The sequence below is a fragment of the Scyliorhinus torazame genome, chromosome 12 (genome assembly GCF_047496885.1).
Source record: "Scyliorhinus torazame isolate Kashiwa2021f chromosome 12, sScyTor2.1, whole genome shotgun sequence".
NCBI classification, from domain to species: domain Eukaryota; kingdom Metazoa; phylum Chordata; class Chondrichthyes; order Carcharhiniformes; family Scyliorhinidae; genus Scyliorhinus; species Scyliorhinus torazame.
In genome coordinates this window covers 174,031,314-174,049,467 of record NC_092718.1, presented here as the reverse complement: position 1 = coordinate 174,049,467, position 18,154 = coordinate 174,031,314, and the positions used below count along the sequence as shown (strand labels likewise).

Sequence of the window (18,154 nt, the reverse complement as noted above, 5' to 3'; positions counted from 1 at the left end):
GTATTTACCGGCGGGACCAGGCGGCGTGGGCGGGCTGCGGGGTCCTGGGGGGGCCGCGGGGCGATCTGACCCCGGGGGGTGCCGCCACGGTGGCCTGGCCCGCGACCGGGGCCCACCGATCCGCGGGCGGGCCTGTGCCGTGGGGGCACTCTTTCCCTTCCGCCTCCACCACGGCCTCCACCATGGCGGAGGCGGAAGAGACTCTCCCCACTGCACATGCGCGGGAAACTGTCGGCGGCCGCTGACGCTCCCGCGCATGCGCCGCATTTCCGCTCCAGCTGGCGGGGCAACAAACGCCATTTCCGCCAGCTGGCGGGGCAGAAATCCCTCCAGCGCCGGCCTAGCCCCTCAATGTTGGGGCTCGGCCCCCAAAGATGCGGAGCATTGCGCACCTTTGGGCGCGATACCCGTCTGATTGGCACCGTTTTTGGCGCCAGTCGGCGGACATCGCGCCGTTGGGGGAGAATTTTGCCCCAGAATGCCATTTTGAAAGGGTGCCCTGATCTCTAAGTGAGCTTGTGGGTGTGTCACACCACCCACCCATGGGCAATGTCACTCCCCACACACATAGTCAATAGTGCCCCCCCCCCCCAAGTAAGGACACCCCGCTATAGCGTCTCTGAGTGCCCCCTTTTCAGATCTTCCCATGCCCCCATTCGGGCCACCCTATTCCAGGACTCCCGACCTTCATACCCAACCGTCCGGAGGCCCCTTCGTACCCACCCTGCACCCCCCCATACTCCATACCCCCAACTCTCCTTTCATGGACAAGGCCCTGGCCCTTGGCGGTGCCACCCTGGCACCTGGAAAACCTGGTACTGCCACCATAGCACCCTGGGAGTGCTTCTGCTGGCTTTGCGGTGCAACCCGGGCACTTTGGCAGTGCCAAAAGTGCAAAACAGGCAGTGCCAATGTTCCGCATTTCAGAGGGAGAGCCGGGGATCACCCTGCACTACCCCTGGCCACCCAGGTGCCTCCGATGGCCCAGGAGACCCCCTGGGTGCCGTTCTGCCCAGTCCACGTTTGTGTGGACCAGTACTGAAAGGTGCCCGGCAAGGGACTTCCTGGGGAGGCCATTAGATAGGGGGGGACATTAAATAGGGGGTCATTCCTGCTAACAATATGGAGATTGGCTTTAATTGGTGATTATTGGTTTCTCGCCACATCTGGATCATGCCAACGGAGCGGGCCAGTTACAGCGGAAATTGATCGGGCCTGGTGCGGATCCTGATTTGGGCTCTCCCACTATCTAACAGGCCCGCCGGGTTCAATGCGGCCATTAACTCGCAGGCTATGAATCTCTGAGTTTATTTTTCCATAATTTACTTTTACTGATACAACCATTAACCAGAATCAATCTCCGAATCACATGATTGAAAATATAAAACTGCCAAGCTTTATATATGTGTGTGTCTGGAAAACATATACCTCAAGGTTACAACTAAATGTTTCACTGTGACCAGGAGTGAGATTTGTATTTTAACTTAACAGGTTAACAAATTTTAAATATTCTAAATTAAATAAAACCTTCAACAGTAAGGATGTTTTCGAACAGCTCCACTTGGTTTCTCTCAGACATCTCAAGGTTTCTGGATAAAACAAGGCAATATTTTCAATATTTCTTAAGTAGGCAACCCACATTTTAAACTGAAAATATTAGTGTAACTCAATTTCTATGTTTAAACTGAGCCAAAATTCATACTTTGTCCACAAAGACATACGCGTACATAAACACCTGTACAGAACTAGTAACACACTTATGCTTTTGACATTAAGAACAAGACAACAAAGGGTTAAAGTTCCCCATGCATAACAAATCTAAACAGGACTTCTCTCAGCAACTCTTTCTTTCAGCCATTCTCACTCAAAATCTTTTTTAAAAATCACCATCCTCCAATTCTGAGTGACCTCATCTGAAGTCTCCCCACTACCTATACATTCCAAGGGAATCATCCCCATCTTTAATTGTTCCTAACTCCCGGACGCAAACCTGTGTGGGAGAGAGGAACAGGCCAATTTTTCTCATTTGCCATGCCGCCTTACGCATCACCCGTACTCATTCACGATACTACTGAGACAGGAGCTGATGTATTCTCAGGAGGGAAGAATACATGGCTGGAGGAGTGACATTTCGGAGTGGAGGGGGATTCCTCTCTTCAACTATCTCTACCAGCGCTGGCAGATCTGTCCATTAGTTCTCTCCTGGCATCCTCAGGCACAAACACATCGGGCGGGATTCTCTGTCAGTGGGATTGTCCGCTTTGCCAGCAGCGCACTCATGCCTGCGGATTTCCGGACGGCCCTGGGGGTGGCCTCGCAATGGGAGACCCCATTGATTGGCTACCGGGAAGGTGGAACCCTCTCCTGCGGAGACCCGCCCGTTCTGTCTCAAACGTTCATAAGCTGTAGGAGCAGAATTAGGCCTTTTGGCCCATCAAGTCTGCACCCCCATTCAATAATGGCTGATCTCATCTTGGCCTTATCTCTACCGTCCTGTCCATTCTTCATAACCCTTCAACCCATTACCAATTAAACATCTGTCTCACTCCTCTTTAATTTTACTCACTGTCCCAGCATCCACTGCACTCTGGGTTAACGAATTCCACAGATTCACAACCCTTTGGGAGAAGTAGTTTCCCCTCAACTCCGTTTTAAATTTGGTACCTCTTATTCTAAGACTATGACCACTCGGGCGAAATTCTACGGAAACGGCGCAATATCCGCCGACTGGCGCCCAAAACAGCACAAATCAGTCGGGCATCGCGCCGCCCCAAAGGTGCAGAATGCTCCGCATCTTTGGGGGCCGAGCCCCAACCTTGAGGGACTAGGTGGGCGCCGGACGAATTTCCGCCCCGCCAGCTGGCGGAAAAGGCCTTTGGTGCCCCGCCAGCTAGCGTGGAAATGACATCTCCGGGCGGCGCATGCGCGGGAGCGTTAGCAGCCGCTGACGGCATTCCCGCGCATGCGCAGTGGAGGGAGTCTCTTCCGCCTCCGCCATGGTGGAGACCATGGCGAAGGTGGAAGGAAAAGAGTGCCCCCACGGCACAGGCCCGCCCGCGGATCGGTGGGCCCCGATCGCGGGCCAGGCCACTGTGGGGGCACCCCCCCGGGGCCAGATCGCCCCGCGCCCCCCCCAGGACCCCGGAGCCCGCCCGCGCCGCCTTGTCCAGCCGGTAAGGTAGGTGCTTTAATCTACGCCGGCGGGACAGGCATTTTAGCGGCGGGACTTCGGCACATCCGGGCCGGGGAATCGCGGGGGGGGGGGCCCCCAACCGGCGCGGCGCGATTCCCGCTCCCGCCGAATATCCGGTGGTGGAGAATTCGGCAACCGGCGGGGGCGGGATTCACGCCAGCCCCCAGCGATTCTCCGACCCGGCAGGGGGTCGGAGAATCTCACCCCTCATTCTAGAAGCCCCACAAGAGGAAGCATCTGCTCCACGTCTACCTTTTATCATCTTGTATACCTCAATTTGATCTCTTCTCATTCTTCTAAACCTCAGAGAGTATAAACTGTTCAATCTCTCTTCATACGACCAACCCCTTGGGCACGATTCTCCGAAATAGAGACAAAATCCCGACGCCGGAGTGAAAACCAGAGTGTTTCACTCCGGCGTCGGAGCCCGCTCCCAGCCCCCTATTCTCCCACCACTGGGGGGCTAGGAGCGGCGTCGCGTATTTTACCTGTGCTGGGCCTTGGCGGCGCGTAAAAAGCTGCGCCGCATCAATGACGCGGCCGACATCGAGTAAATGACGTCACCCACGCATGCACGGTTGCCGTATCCCCGAGGACGCCCCGCAAGAAGATGTCAGATGGATCTTGAGGGGCGGCGGAGGAAAGGAGGTCCTCCTTTAGAGAAGCCGGCCTGCCGATCGGTGGGCACCGATCGCGGGCCAGACCCCATCGGAGGCCCCCCCCCAGTGCAGGAACCCATCTCTCCCCCCCATAGGCCGCCCCCCCCAGCGTTCCCGCGCAATTCCCGCCGGCAACGACCAGGTATGGACAGCGCCGGCGGGAACCTGTCGTGTTGGGGCGGCCGCTCGGACCATCCGAGCTGGAGAATCGCCGCGCGCATTTTGCAAACGGCGAGCGGCGATTCTCCGAGCGGCCAGGCGTGATTCTCATGGTGCTGGTTTGGGGGGCTGGGAGAATCACGTGCGGGGGTCGGGGCAGCGTGGCGGGACTCGTTCGGCGCCCCGGCGATTCTCCCACCCGGCGTGGGGGGGAGAATTCCGCCCCTCATCTCTGGAATTAGCCGAGTGAACCTCCTCTGAACTACCTCCAATGCCAAATCTCATTTATTTTTAAACTGCAACTGCTTTGCAATAAAGGCTAGTTTGCCTTTTCAACCCTTGCTGTACCTGCGTTTTAACTTTCAGAGTTTCGTGGACAAGGTCACCCAAAACCCTTTGAATTGAAACATTCTCTCACCTTTCATCTTTTGAAAAATATATTCTGCTTTCATATTATTCCTACCAAGCTAGATTTGGTCGCACTGTCCAACATATCCCATCATCTGCCACCTTCTGACCCAATCACTGAATCCTTTACAGTTTCTTTGGTTTCTCCTCACAGTTTGCGTTACGGTGCAACTTTGTATCAGCTTGAAACGCAGTTTTATTAGACTCATCTAAGTCTGATCAGTGTGTGGGGTCTGCGTCACTGAGATGTTTATTGTAAACGTGTCAGTGTATTTTCAGTCAGGACCTGAATTCCTGGTTATCTCCGTCTGATCTCCTTTTATTCCCTTCCAGCCAAAAAGAGCGGCTGAGCAAAAGATCCTTGAGATCCAGTGACCTGCTGCGTTTCTTCAAGCACCCAATGGCAGAGACCAGGATTGCAGTGCGGTCTGCAGAGTACATGGAAAGTACTCTGCGCCTCATCCAACACCATGTCCATCGAGTCCACAAACGCTCATTGAATGCATCAGGTCAGTTGGTGAACAAGTGACGCAACCCTGGGGCAACATTAAAGTTTTGTTTTGCCCAGTTTCCTTATCTCATTACCACTGAGCTTTTTCTCAGATGGGTTGGTTTGAATATTGCTGTAACTTTGAGATGTATAACAAACTGAGCCATGTGACAATAGGTTACATTCACAAAAGCAGCGTTTGCATGAGGATGGTGTAGATAGAGGTCAGGGTCGGGGATGGGTCAGAGCGGCACAGCGCTAATGATTGAATTCAGTATAACTGAATTGGGCGGCACGGTAGCTCAGTGGTTATCACTGCTGCTTCACAGCGCCAGGGTCCCAGGTTCGATTCCCGGCTTGGGTTACTGTCTGTGCGGTGTCTGCACGTTCTCCCTGTATCTGTGTGGGTTTCCTCCGAGTGCTCCCACAATTCCGAAAGACGTGCTTGTAAGGTGAATTGGACATTCTGAATTCCCCCTCGGTGTACTCGAATAGGCGCTAGAGTGTGGCGACTAGAGGATTTTCATAGTAACTTCATTGCAATGTTAATGTAAGCCTACTAGTGACACTAATAAAGATTATTTTTATTACTGAGAGAAGCTGTACAGTCAAGCCTCAGTCAAGTTACACAATATTTTATTGATCTTTTTCAGTTTAAGACATCTTAATATTTCAGGTTCCTGCCCTGATCCTTTGCAGCCAGCCGGTGCTGAATTCTGTCACATATCCTTTCAGCAGCACGACAAGAGGGTGGATATTAGGGGAAGGCTGTGGCGTTGCGGTATTGTCACTGGATTAGTCAGGGACCCGGGTTCAAATCTCACCATGGCAGATGGTGAAAGGAAATCTGCCATCCTTACCTGGTCTGGTCTACATGTGACACCAGATCCACAGCAACATGGTTGACTCTTAAATGCCATCTCAAATGACCTAGCAAACCACTCATTTCAAGGGCAATTAGGAATGAGTAATAAATGCTAGCTCAGCCAGTGATACCCACATCCCCTCAATGAATTTTAAAAAAATCCTTTGAGGGGCTTTTCCGATGGTGTCAGTTCCATATGTTCTCCAATTTTTAAACTAGGAACCAGAAGACTGTACACAGTCATTGGCAAATACCCCAAGGTATTCCAAGAAGGCCTTGGTAGAATATAGGGAGCAAGGGCAAAGATTTATATGGACTGCGACGCCCCACCCAAATATTTCAGGGCACAGCCAGACCCATTACTTACAAAAGTAGAGACCAAACTCGAATAGTTAAGAGAGCCTTGGGATAATATGACCAGTGCAGTTCGCAGAGTGGGCTGCACCAGTAGTCCCTGTCCTCAAACCCAACAAATCAGTCCACCTTTGCGGGAACTATAAACTAATGGTTAATATAGCCTGATGTTTAGATCAACACCCCATTACATACCTATAATTATGTCAAACCGGAAGGGGGGGTCAAACCTTCACCAAACTATATATGAGCTAGAACCAGACGAGTTGGTGATTTCCTTCTCTGAATGACATTAGTGAAACCAGATGGTACAGGTCTGGAGTCATATATAGGCTAGAACAGGTAAGGTTGATGGATTTCCTTCTCTAAATGATATGAGTGAAACTAGATGGGAAAAATGTTCATCATTAGACTTTTAATTCCAGATTTTAAAAATAAGAATTCTAATTTCTCCGTGATGGCCGTGATGGGATTTGAATTCAGGTGCCCAGATCTTGCGCAGGGTCTCTGGATTGCTAGTCTACCACCGTGTCACTGCCCCCCCTATAATAGGGCCACAAAGGAACCAACTGTAACTTCATAGAATCCCTACAATGCAGAAGGATGATATTCGGCCCATTGAGTGCATCAACCCTCCGAAAGAGCACCCCGCCGAGGCCCTCTCCCCATCCTATCCCGGCACCCCCACCTAACCTACACATCTTTGGAGCCGAAGGGACAATTTAGCGTGGCCAATCCACCTAACCTACACATCTTTGGACTGTGGGGAGAAATCGGAGCACCCAGAGAAACCCACACAGACACGGGGAGAAAGTGGAAACTCCACACAGACAGTCACCCAAGCTGGACTTGAACCCAGGTCCCTGGCACTGTGAGGCAGCAGTGCTAACCACTGTTTCGCCCATCTGTATCTGTTGGTGCTTCTGTTGGTAACAGATAGCCAGATTGTTGTTTAACTGATGCAAATAGTGTGAATTTTTCAGTGATTGCAACCGATAAAGAGTGTATGTTTCCTGCAGATTTGTTATCACCGAGTGACCTGGACACCATTGCACACGTCACGGGCTGTCGAGCCATACGTCAGCCCCCAATCTGTAAAGATGACTGTTGGTCAAATCGATACAGGACCTTCACCTCTATCTGCAACAACAGGTAGGAACGGATGATGCTGGTGACCACTGTCCAGTCACCTTCAGTGATTAACTGCTAAACAAATTAGCCATTCATTAAATGTTTCTATCTTCATCCTGATTAATATTTCTTGATGATAAACTGTAGTCTGTGAAAAATGCAACCAATTCTTTTGAAAAATCCATTGAAGAAAACACAAACATGCTTTTCTAAATTAATTAAGTTAGTGTCGCTGTAAAATTGTTAATATTCTATTTTCATATGATATTTGGATGTGGATTCCAGACACAATGGGCCATAACCTCCTGGCTCCCCTTGGAAGTGTTTGGGGGCGGGGGACATTTCAAAGATACACTGGGGAATCCCTCTCAGATGTTCTCTGGTAAGGGTTTGCCCAGAAATTGTCGAGAAATGCTAACTTGCCCTGGACAGTTGTGCTGGGCTGGGAACCAGTCAGCTAAGCAATTTAAATCGCAAACTTCAGATGGCTCTGCCATTTTTACCCCGATAGTTACTTAGAAAGAGTTAGAAAGATTTCTGACTTCAGAGTAACTATTTAAAACTCCCAGAGTGAGCCCTGCATGGTATCCCCACCTTAGCCCTCGCAACTAAGCACCTCACCTGCCATGGTATTCCCCACCCACACTGGATGTTCTCCCCCCACCCCACACCTTCGACCTGACCCCACCTCCAGAAATGACCAGGCCCAACCCACACACTGGCCTGGCTACCCCCTCCGACCATAATGTTGCCCCCTCGACCTGAAAGAGAGCCCCCCCCCCACTCCCGACTTAGCCTGCATCCCCCTTGATGTCCAACCGCCTCATCTCCCTGACGTCTAAGCCCCAAGCGCCCCCCCCACCCCAAGATGTATGTATCCCCTACCATGTCCAGATCCCCCCCACCTCCATGTCCAACTTACTGTCCCCCCTCCATATCCAGATCTCCATCCCATCCTCCCCCCCCACCCACCCCCGATGTCCAGACCCCCTCCCACGTCTGGATCTTCCCGCCCATGTCCAGGTCCCCCATGTCTGGAACTCACCTGCTTTACGGCAGCTTGTGCTGTAAAAAGGGCGTGTGTCTTCATTTGCTCTACTCCTTTTACCCTTTGCCACTGGTGTCGGGGAAGCACTTTGCTTCTTCAGTCTCATCTGGCCTGAAGTCAGGAAGGCCAATCAAGTCAGGTGCTTTCCACTTTAAGCACAGATATCCGCCACAGATTGTCTCTCCAAAGATGTTACGGGCTAAAGAGAGTTGACCTGAGTCTTAAATAATGAACTAACGGCCTAATGGAAATAGAACGTGCCTAAAAATGAATCAATCGCTCAAATAATTGAAGAATTAATTTTAAAATGAATAGTGGGTGTTGTTCATAAATCGATTAAGTCTAAAGCAGATTCTATAATCAATATATTTCAACTGAGAATCTATAATGAATTCAGTATATGTATTCTAGAACCCATAAGCGAATGAAATTAGACTGAAACTAACAACAAAATGATTTTGCACCTGTAATGCGATAAAACGTCCTAAGGTGCTTCACAGGAGTATTATGAGGTAAAATTAGACTGTGCACCATTGACCATCCAACCAAAAACCTGGTCAAAGAGGTCATTTTTAAGGAGCATCTTGAAGGGAAAGAGAGGTAGAGACAGAGATATTTAGAGAGGGAATAACAGAGCTTGTGGAACTGCCCCTGTAAATTTTAGGCTGCTGTTTGTTTATGTTTCTTACAAGGCCGAGTACAATTTCCCATCTCTCATCTAAGCTGAATCCTTAGTTGTCTTTCATCGATTGACATTCTTGGCCTCATTACTGTCATGATATGCAAACATGCAACCAATGAACACTCAGAATTGGACACAACCAACGGGCAGTCAGGACACTCAGAGGTGGCATCACCACAAGGGGGCATGACATAAACACTATAAAGGGGATGAGGCACTCACACCCTGCCTCTTTCCACAGACAGACATCTAGAGAGTTAGACAAGGTTGATCAGCAGCATCACACCCCAGCACGTGACTTAGAGCAAGCTGGTACAGTTAGACTGAGTTACTACAGTTAGATTAGCAGAGAGTCAAGTTCAGTTGAGAACTGTGTTAATAGGTCAATAAATACGTTGAACTAATTTCATTGAACTAATTTCAGAGTCTGGAGCATCCTTTAGTTAAGACTGCATCAAGAAGCAGCCTGTGTTATCTGAAGCAGCAGAACACAACAATTACCTCCTCTGATCTCAAGCAGGAGTTTAACATTTCCTCCATTAATGAAGCTGCTTTTACAAAGGTTGACTTGCATTTTGGGGCTAAGCAGTTATTGTTAACTTCCACAGCTCTTAAGTTTGTTTGAAATGCAAATCTTTGCAAGCTATCAATTCTATCCAAATGCCCAGGCGAGCCTGTCCAACACTTCTCATACACCCAGACAATAAACACCTGAAGAGTGACATTCCTTTCTTCAAGGCAATTTAAAAAGAACATTTCCAATTAAGGGGCAATTTAGCATGGCTAATCCACCTACCCTGCACATCGTTGGGTTGTGGGGGTGAGACCCACACAGACACGGGGAGAATGTGAAAACTCCATACGGGCAGTGACGCGGGGCCGGGATCAAGCCTGGGTCCTCAGTGTCGTGAGGCAGCAGTGCTAACCATTGCGCCACCATGCCGCCCCTTCAAGGCAAATTTTGAACCTCTCCCAGTTTTTTCAGTTGTTTTTGATTTTAACAATACAATGTTTACTGTTCTTTGAACCTTTTCCTCTTGTCCCTTCTGAGCTCCAAAGCTCTCTTTGTTAAAATCAGGATTCACAGTTTCTTGACTCATGGGGCCATCATTCTGGCAGCTTTAGTATCCGGAGGATCCAGGGCATGCGGTGGAGGATGACACCACCAAATTGTGGACCAGCATTGAGCATCGCCTTCCCTGGCCCATCAAGTAGGGAGTACTCCTAGTCATACTCAACTGTTGTTTCAATCCTTATGTTGGACCATGCATCGTTGATGACTCACAATGCTGTGTGACATATTTCATAGTACTCTCAAGTACATCTTCCACCTCCCTTTTGGCCCTTACTACTTCTGTCCTCATTCCGCCTGTTGCTGGGAATGCTGTCCTCGCAGTCAGCGTCACAGTGAAGCGGTCTTGGAACAGTTCTCGCAGTCAGCGTCGCAGAGAAATAGTCGCAATTACAAAATAGTGCTTTTTTATGGAAGAAGGGATTGATTGAGAAACAACACAAAGTCAGGGCCATTATAATAAAGTGATATAAGTAAACAAAGTAGGGTAAGGGAAGTTAAGATAACGTAAGGGAAATAAGTAAATGAGATTCTTATATAAGCATACTTTTTTGTTAATTAAGGGAGCAAATAAGGGGCTTAAGGCGAGTCATGCCTGGAGAGCTTGCACATCTGATATGCTGCTCCTGTGCTATGTGGCAAATCATGGAAGCCTCAGTTGTCCCTGGTGATCACGTCTGCAGTAAGTGCGTCCAACTGTAGCTACTGGCTAACCGCATTTTGGAGCTGAGGGTAGATTCACTGTGGAGCATCCGCAATGCTGAACAAGTCGTGGATAGCACGTTCAGTGAGGTGATCATACGGTAGGTAAAAATTGAACAGGCAGAAAGGGCATAGGTGACCACCAGGCAGAGTAGAGGAAGGCAGGTAGTGCAGGGGTCCCTCTGTGGCCATCCCCCTTTCTAACAGAGATACCAGGTGCAATTTTCCCACTGCCTTTGCCCGGCGCTGATCCCGTTGCACTGGGAGTACCAAGGGAAAGGCCCAAAATAAATAGATTTTGTGCCGAGCTAATCGCGAGTCACCTGACTCGCAATGCTTGGTGCAATCTGGATCACGCCCTTCCTGGGTGAATTGCACCCACCCTTTTTTGGATACTGTTAGGGGAGATGACTGTGTAAAGGAAAGCAGGGGCAGCCAACATCAGGGCACCTTGGTGGGCCATTTCCACCAGAGGGGAGGAGGAAGAACGCCAGGGCTGGAATGGTCAGGGATTCAATTCCACGGCCTCCAGACTCCCCCAATGCCCACACTTACTTGTTAGGGGGTCCTCGAGCCCCCCGTCATTCCACATCATACGGGCAGGGCACCCATGGGCCTGATCCTGGATGGGCAACCTGTCACCCAGCCTGGCAGTGGCACCCTGTCAGTGCTAGTGTGCCAATGCTAAGATGTCCAGATGGTATTGCCAAGATGCCTAGGTGGCAGCAGGAGTGCCAGGGTATCATCCTGCCCACAGCAGACCACCCGGCAGCCTCCAGTGGCCTGGGCGACCCCCCCAGGGTGCTGTTACACCTGGTCCACGTGTATATGGACCAATGCTAAACGCTGCCATGACAAGGGCTGCCAGAGATGGGTGTTCAATCATGAGCCTTGGGAGACTCCAGCAAAGACCTATAAAAGTGAGCCTGACTACTCACTTGAATATGCAAATCTGGATCCTGCCCAGTGAGGGCGAGATCCAGGTCGCGTCAACCCATGAGATCTCGAGAGGTGTCCGAGCATCGCAAATCTCGCGAGAGGTCTCTCACGAGATTTAACGACCTTGTTGAGTCCCGGGTCAAGTGCGACAAGGCCGTACGATTACGCACATTTTTCTTGTTATGTTATTTTGTTACGGGGGGGGGGGGGGATTATTGTTTATAAGGGAGAAAAATTGTGTTAAAAAACTTTAATAAATATATATTTTTTAAAAAACGATTGCGCCCATAGAGTTGAAGTGCAGGGAAGTTATGCTGGCACTGTATAAACTTTGGTGAGGCCACAGCTAGGCTATTGTGTGCGGTTTTTGAATCCACATTATGTGGGGCTTGTGATAGCACTGGAAGGGTTGCAGAGGAGATTTACCAAGATGTTCCCTGGGCTGGAGAGTTTTAGCTGTGAAGAGGAATTGGTCGACTGGGGTTGTTATCCTTGGAGCAGAGGGGACTGAAGGGGGACATGATTGAGATGTATAAAATTATGAACGGGGTAGATAGATTGCCGTAGACCTCTATGGCTCTTTGACTCCCTCAACTGTGTCTATTGCAATAGTGTTTTTTTGACATTACCTTCTCCCATACCTCTTGGAGATCACACACCAGCTAGTTTAATACAGTATTGATGTATTGTACCCATCCAAGCCCCTTCCTTAGCTTCTCCATTTATTGACAGGCATGCAATTCCGCACCTCTGAAGCCATCTGAGTTCATCTCTTCTGTACCCTCTCCGAATCCTTCAAATGCTTCCTGAATTGCTGTGCCCAGGACTGGACACAATACTCCAGCAAGGTTGGAGCTGGTTTCTCTAGAGCTAATGAGTTTTTTAAAATTCAGGCTGAGTTATATGTTTGGGTGTGATGCACTGGGGGAAACTAAGGACATTTTCATTTTCCCTATTTCAGGATGAAGCCTCGCCTCGGATCATCGAACACCGCACTCACCCGATGGCTCCCAGCTCGCTATGAGGATGGAATTTCACTTCCACTGGGCTGGACTCCAGGCAGAAGAGAATCAAGATTTGTTCTGCCCCTGGTAACGGTTCACATATCAAACACAAACAAATCCAATTCACTGTCAAGAACCCCACGATAGAATCACAAAATCCCTACAGTACAGAAAGAGACCATTCGGCCCATCGAGTCTGCACTGACCCTCTGAAAGAGCACCCTACCTAGGCCCCAGCCCCTACCCTACATCCGTCACCCCACCTCACCTTTTGAACATTAAGGGGTGAATTCTCCATTGGCGGAATTCTCCATTCTGCCTGCAGCACACTCCTGCCTGCATGGAATGAAACGCGCACTGGGAAAGGCTCAGCGTTGCCGGGGAGGGCTGAAAGGGGACGGGCACAGAGAAAAGGGAGGGTTCAGGGGCTGGCACTTCTAATGTGCTCCCTCGTGGGGGGAGGGGGGGTGGGGGTGGATAGCCAATGCAGAGATGTCTCCGAGAGCTACAGTCCTGTAAAAAATAAAGTGTGGTGGAAAAGCACTGCAAAGAATGTCCAGGCAGCGTATACAACACAATCATCAGACCCCAGACACCTTTTCAAAATTTTATTTCAGCCCTGGATCGAGGTTGCAATGAAAACACAAAGGCCACCTGGCCAATCGGCCCGTCCGCCAACCGTAAGAGCAGACGGGTCACGTAAAATTGAGGTCAGATGGCACCTGAATAGGCAAACGTGGCTGCTCATCAGTGGGCACACTTCATTTTTTAATTAAAATTTAGAGTATCCAATTCTTTTTTTCCAACTGAAGGGCAATTTGGCGTGGCAAATTCACCTACCCCTGCACATCTTTGGGGTTTTGGGGGTGAGGCCCACGCAGACACGGGGAGAATGTGCAAACTCCACATGGACAATGACCCGGGGTTGGGATTGAACCCAGGTCCTCAGTGGCGTGAGGCAGCAGTGCTAACTACTATGCCACCAACAGCAGGCAGACTTCTGATGCTCGCGCACCTGCCGACTGAAATATTCAACCAGTGAGCGAGGACATTGGGACACATGCTTGACATCTTTTCACGCAGTTCTATGTGCATCCAGGTCGGACGCGCATTTGTCGAAGAAATGTAAACTTCTGGCCCTCCTGTAGTCAGTGCTTTCATTACTAACATGTCACAGGAGAGCAGGTGAGAGCATAGCAAAGATGGTTCTAAATCTTTGACTTGTAGTGAAGTAATGCGTGCTTTACACTTCTGCTCTAGGTTCGCGACGTGTCCAACAAAATCCTGAAAACAGCCAATGAAGATGTCGTCTCAGATACAAGCACAAGCCATTTGTTTATGCAGTGGGGCCAGTGGATCGATCACGACATGAGTTTAAGTCCTTTGTCTGGCAGCCTCCAAACCTTCAATGATGGCATCGACTGTGAGACAACGTGTGTTCAGAGAAGTCCTTGTTTCCCAATAAGGGTGAGACCTGCAATTCTGTTTCATTCGGAGGTTGAGTTTTTGCTGTTGCGCCCAGGCCAAAATGAAAGAAATCCTGGGCCAACAATCTACCAAAATGCTATTTGGCAAAATGATCCCACAAACAAGAGATACACAAGTAACCAAATAGGGTTTTGAAGGTAATAATTTGAAGGATTATGTTCCTCAGAATAGAAAGGGGAAATGGGCTATAATTTCCTTTTTGTGGATAAGGAGGAGGGTGCTAATTTACAGACATCGCTCCAAACACTAACACAGTCCCCGGTTCTATTGTGCTATTGAATCTTTAAGACCCTGAGCTGGCAGATGGGGTTCCAATTAGATTAGAATCCATTGGGAGGGGAGAGCTGCAGGGATCGGTAAAGATTTGTCAGCGGTATTTGGTGTCTGCCAGTGGCCTTTGGATATGGGATCACTTTGTCTTGTTTGCAGCTTAACAACCTAACAGGTGACATGCAGCTTGGTTTCCTGTGTGAAGCTGGCTCTTGACTGACTAATATTGCAGCCGAAGACTCAAAAATGTATTGGGGCCCTTACGTGCATGGATGAGATGGTCAAATGCCTGCTTCAGGTCTGGACACTGCATACCAAGGGCGAGATTTTACATGCAGGGTGACAGTCACCATGGAGACAAATTGGATCCTTCCACTGGCTGGAAGATTTGGGGGAACCCCTGATGCGGCCATCAATTCACTCAAAGACACGAGTAGAAGTAAACCGTGGTTTTAATCAGCTTAGAACAGTGCCTGCCTGCGACTGGTACAATACTGTGAACCGCCTACAGGTCAACTGCTCTTTATTCTTCCTTTCAAGGGGAGGAGCCATGGGCAGAGCCCGTACATGCCCCAACATACCCCCCTGTGGGTGAAGCACACAATGGCCCATAGGTGGGGCCCACAAGGTCAACACCATAACATAGCTGTAACACAATGGCAGAACATGATACTAATACACTGGTGAACTACTAGTACTATACATTCACCACAACCCCGCCTCTGCCAGCCGCAGTCACCATGAGTGAATTCTCATGCACCACTAGAAATAGTGGCCACTACTGGGACTGCAGCAGTCCCTAGTCCAGCCATGGTGGAGCAGACCCAAAATGCAGAAGTGAGTTCAAGGCTCACCGAGGCCAACCAGGCTGACCCCTATGAGGTTGGGAGGGCACGGTTAATCATGAGAGCAGGGATGGCCTTTACTGCAATGTGTTACAGGGTACCAGATCAGGAAGGAACCCCTGTTGCAATCTACCCGGATCCTATTGAACAGCATTCCCAGGTGGCAAAGCATCCATCTGCTGGCAGGAATAGGCATTTAAGTAGCTATCAATAGATCACTTAAGGGCTTCAATTGGTCTAATAAGCCCAATAGGCCCAAACTACCTCCCGTTTGTAATAATTGTTAACATCTTGTCACTATATTTAGTTGAAGTTTAGCACGAGAAAACCTGTTGCCATGTGCTCAAATTCCTCACCCACTGATTCCAGACAGATTCCAGAGGTTTTTCCATTTACCTTCATATGCTGTGTTCTTTTTAAAAAAATATATTCCAAACACAGTCAAATACAAACAACAAATAACACCTCAAAATAATCATGTCACACGCAGTTTGTCAAATTTTCCCTCTTTTTCACCCACCCCCATCCCCCCTCCCCAGTGGTGACAAACAAATCTTCATACAGGGACAGGAACAATCACCACCGCACACAAAAGGCCTCCTTGGGGATCAACAAGGTAGAAGCCTGTGCCAGCATTGCCGGCAACTCCCCCTTCGCCAACAATTGGTTAAACGTCAAAGGATGAGTTGCCAACTCCGCCAAAAACTGCATATAAAATTCAACTGGGAAGCCATCCTGCCCTGACACCTTCCTCAATTGCATCAACCCCATACACTCCATTATATCATGCAGCCCCAATGGCTCTTCCAATGGTTGTCACTTCTCCTCTTCCACCTCTGGAAACACCAACCCATCCACTTCCTCCCCCTGGGTGCAGATCCTTACAGCCCCAGTAAAAGACCTCAAACGCTTCATTAACCTTCTCCGGTGCCGTCACTAACCCTCACCCAACCACCCCCAGTCCCACCTCCAACACGCCACCCTCACCCGCACAGTTTCCCATGCTGCTGCCTGCCACCTCGGCTGGTGGGCTAGCAGGCGGCTAGCCTTTTCCCCATACTCACACTGAACCACACCTTAACCGGCGGAGCTTACCCACTGCCATTTCCGTTGTCAATCGATCAATTGCCCTTGCAATTTCTTCCTTTCCGCCAACAACTCCCCAGATGGGGCCACCGAATACTACGATCCACATGTACAACAACTTCCAACAACCTCTGCCTCTCCTCCCTCTCAACTTTATCCCTATAGACCTTAGAAGAAAGAACCTCCACCTGAATAACCGCCTTCAGTGCCTCCCAGAACATGACTGCAGAAATCTCCCCATTTTGATTAAGCTCCACGTATTTTTTTATGCCACCCTGTCGCAAAACGTTTTATCTGCCAAAAGCGTTGAACAAACCTCCACTCCGGTCTCGGCGACTGACGTGCCTAAAGCTTCATGTCCACCCAATGCAGTGCATGGTGCGTAATTACGATCCTTGCATACACCCCCCACAGTCCCCGACAGCTCCGCCTTCCCCACCACAAAGAAGTTGATGCAAGAGTATACCCGATGAAATTTCCAGAAGAACCCTGTCTCCCGGGAGCCTAAACCTCCACAGGTCTACCCTGGCCATCTGATCCATAAATGCCCCCAACTCCCTCGCCCGACCTAGCCATTGTCTTGGGACTTGATTTATCCACCCTAGGGTCCAATACACAATTAAAATCGCCTCTCCATAATAAACTGATGGGAATCCAAGTCCGCGATGGACACCAACAACCTCTTCATAAAGTCCGCATTGTCCCAGTTGGGTACGTTTACATTCACTAGAACCATCGATGCCCCGCTAAAACCCCACTCACCATCACAAACCTACCTCCTAGACCTACCCCCTGACTAGTACTGCAAACCCCCCTCGACTTATAACTAAACCCTGAGTGGAAAGTCTGTACCACCCATCCCTTCCTTAACCGCATGTGACCCTTCACCCATAGATATGTCTCCTGCAGGAAAACCACATCTGCCTTCAAACTCTTGAAGTGCGCTAACACCCAAGACCGATTAATCGGAACATTTAAACCCCGCACATTCCATGTTACCATCCTCGCCGGGAGTTTCTGGCCTCCCCCTCTGCTAAGGTCCACCATCATCGTCTAACTCAAACTCCTGTTATGGGCCAGGGTTTAGAGAACCCCAAAGTGTATCATGGAGTTCACCTGATCCACAACTTTTAATAGATTGTGGTATAGGGAGCACACGGCCCACTCTACAGGTGTGGTACAGAAGAAATGGAAAAGTATTTTTTAAAAGAAAAACAATGTTTATTCTATGAACTCAAGTTAACCTTTTTAAAACATACAGTGAACATCTTAGCAACCATCAATTCAAATACAACCCCCAAAAAATACAACACTAAATAATGATTAAGCTGTTCTTTCAACATCCATAAGACTTAAAAAACCTTCGAAACTGAAAGACATCAGGCTTACCTTCACTACTGAGAACATTTATAATACTGAATTCACCAAATGATCAAGAGACAGTCTTTTCATGGCAGAGAGATCAACAGTACACCTGCTCTGTCTGGCTTCAGCTCCAACACTGAAAACGAAACTAAAACACACCCTACAGCAAACAGCCTAAAACGAAAGTAAAAAGCAGACAGGCAGCCAAGCTCCACCCACTCTCTGACATCACTGCAGTAGTAAACACCCATTTCTTAAAGGTACTCTCACTACAGATATTTATATACACACCCATTTATAAACACCCATTTCTTAAAGGTACTCTCACATGCCACCTCCCTCCAAGAAAAAATAAATAAACCATCAACTTCAAGATGGTTTCATTTTTCACCTT

General features: G+C 49.1%; 1 protein-coding gene across 1 annotated transcript in view; it reads left to right on the top strand.

The window, feature by feature from the left end:
• LOC140386751 (eosinophil peroxidase-like) overlaps nt 1-18,154 on the top strand; it is a 68,070-nt gene that overhangs the window by 6,462 nt on the left and 43,454 nt on the right. The window contains exons 3-6 of the mRNA XM_072469404.1: nt 4,753-4,928; nt 7,148-7,280; nt 12,664-12,793; nt 13,967-14,173. Coding sequence (XP_072325505.1) covers nt 4,753-4,928; nt 7,148-7,280; nt 12,664-12,793; nt 13,967-14,173 — 646 coding nt within the window. The remainder of the gene's footprint in view (nt 1-4,752; nt 4,929-7,147; nt 7,281-12,663; nt 12,794-13,966; nt 14,174-18,154) is intronic.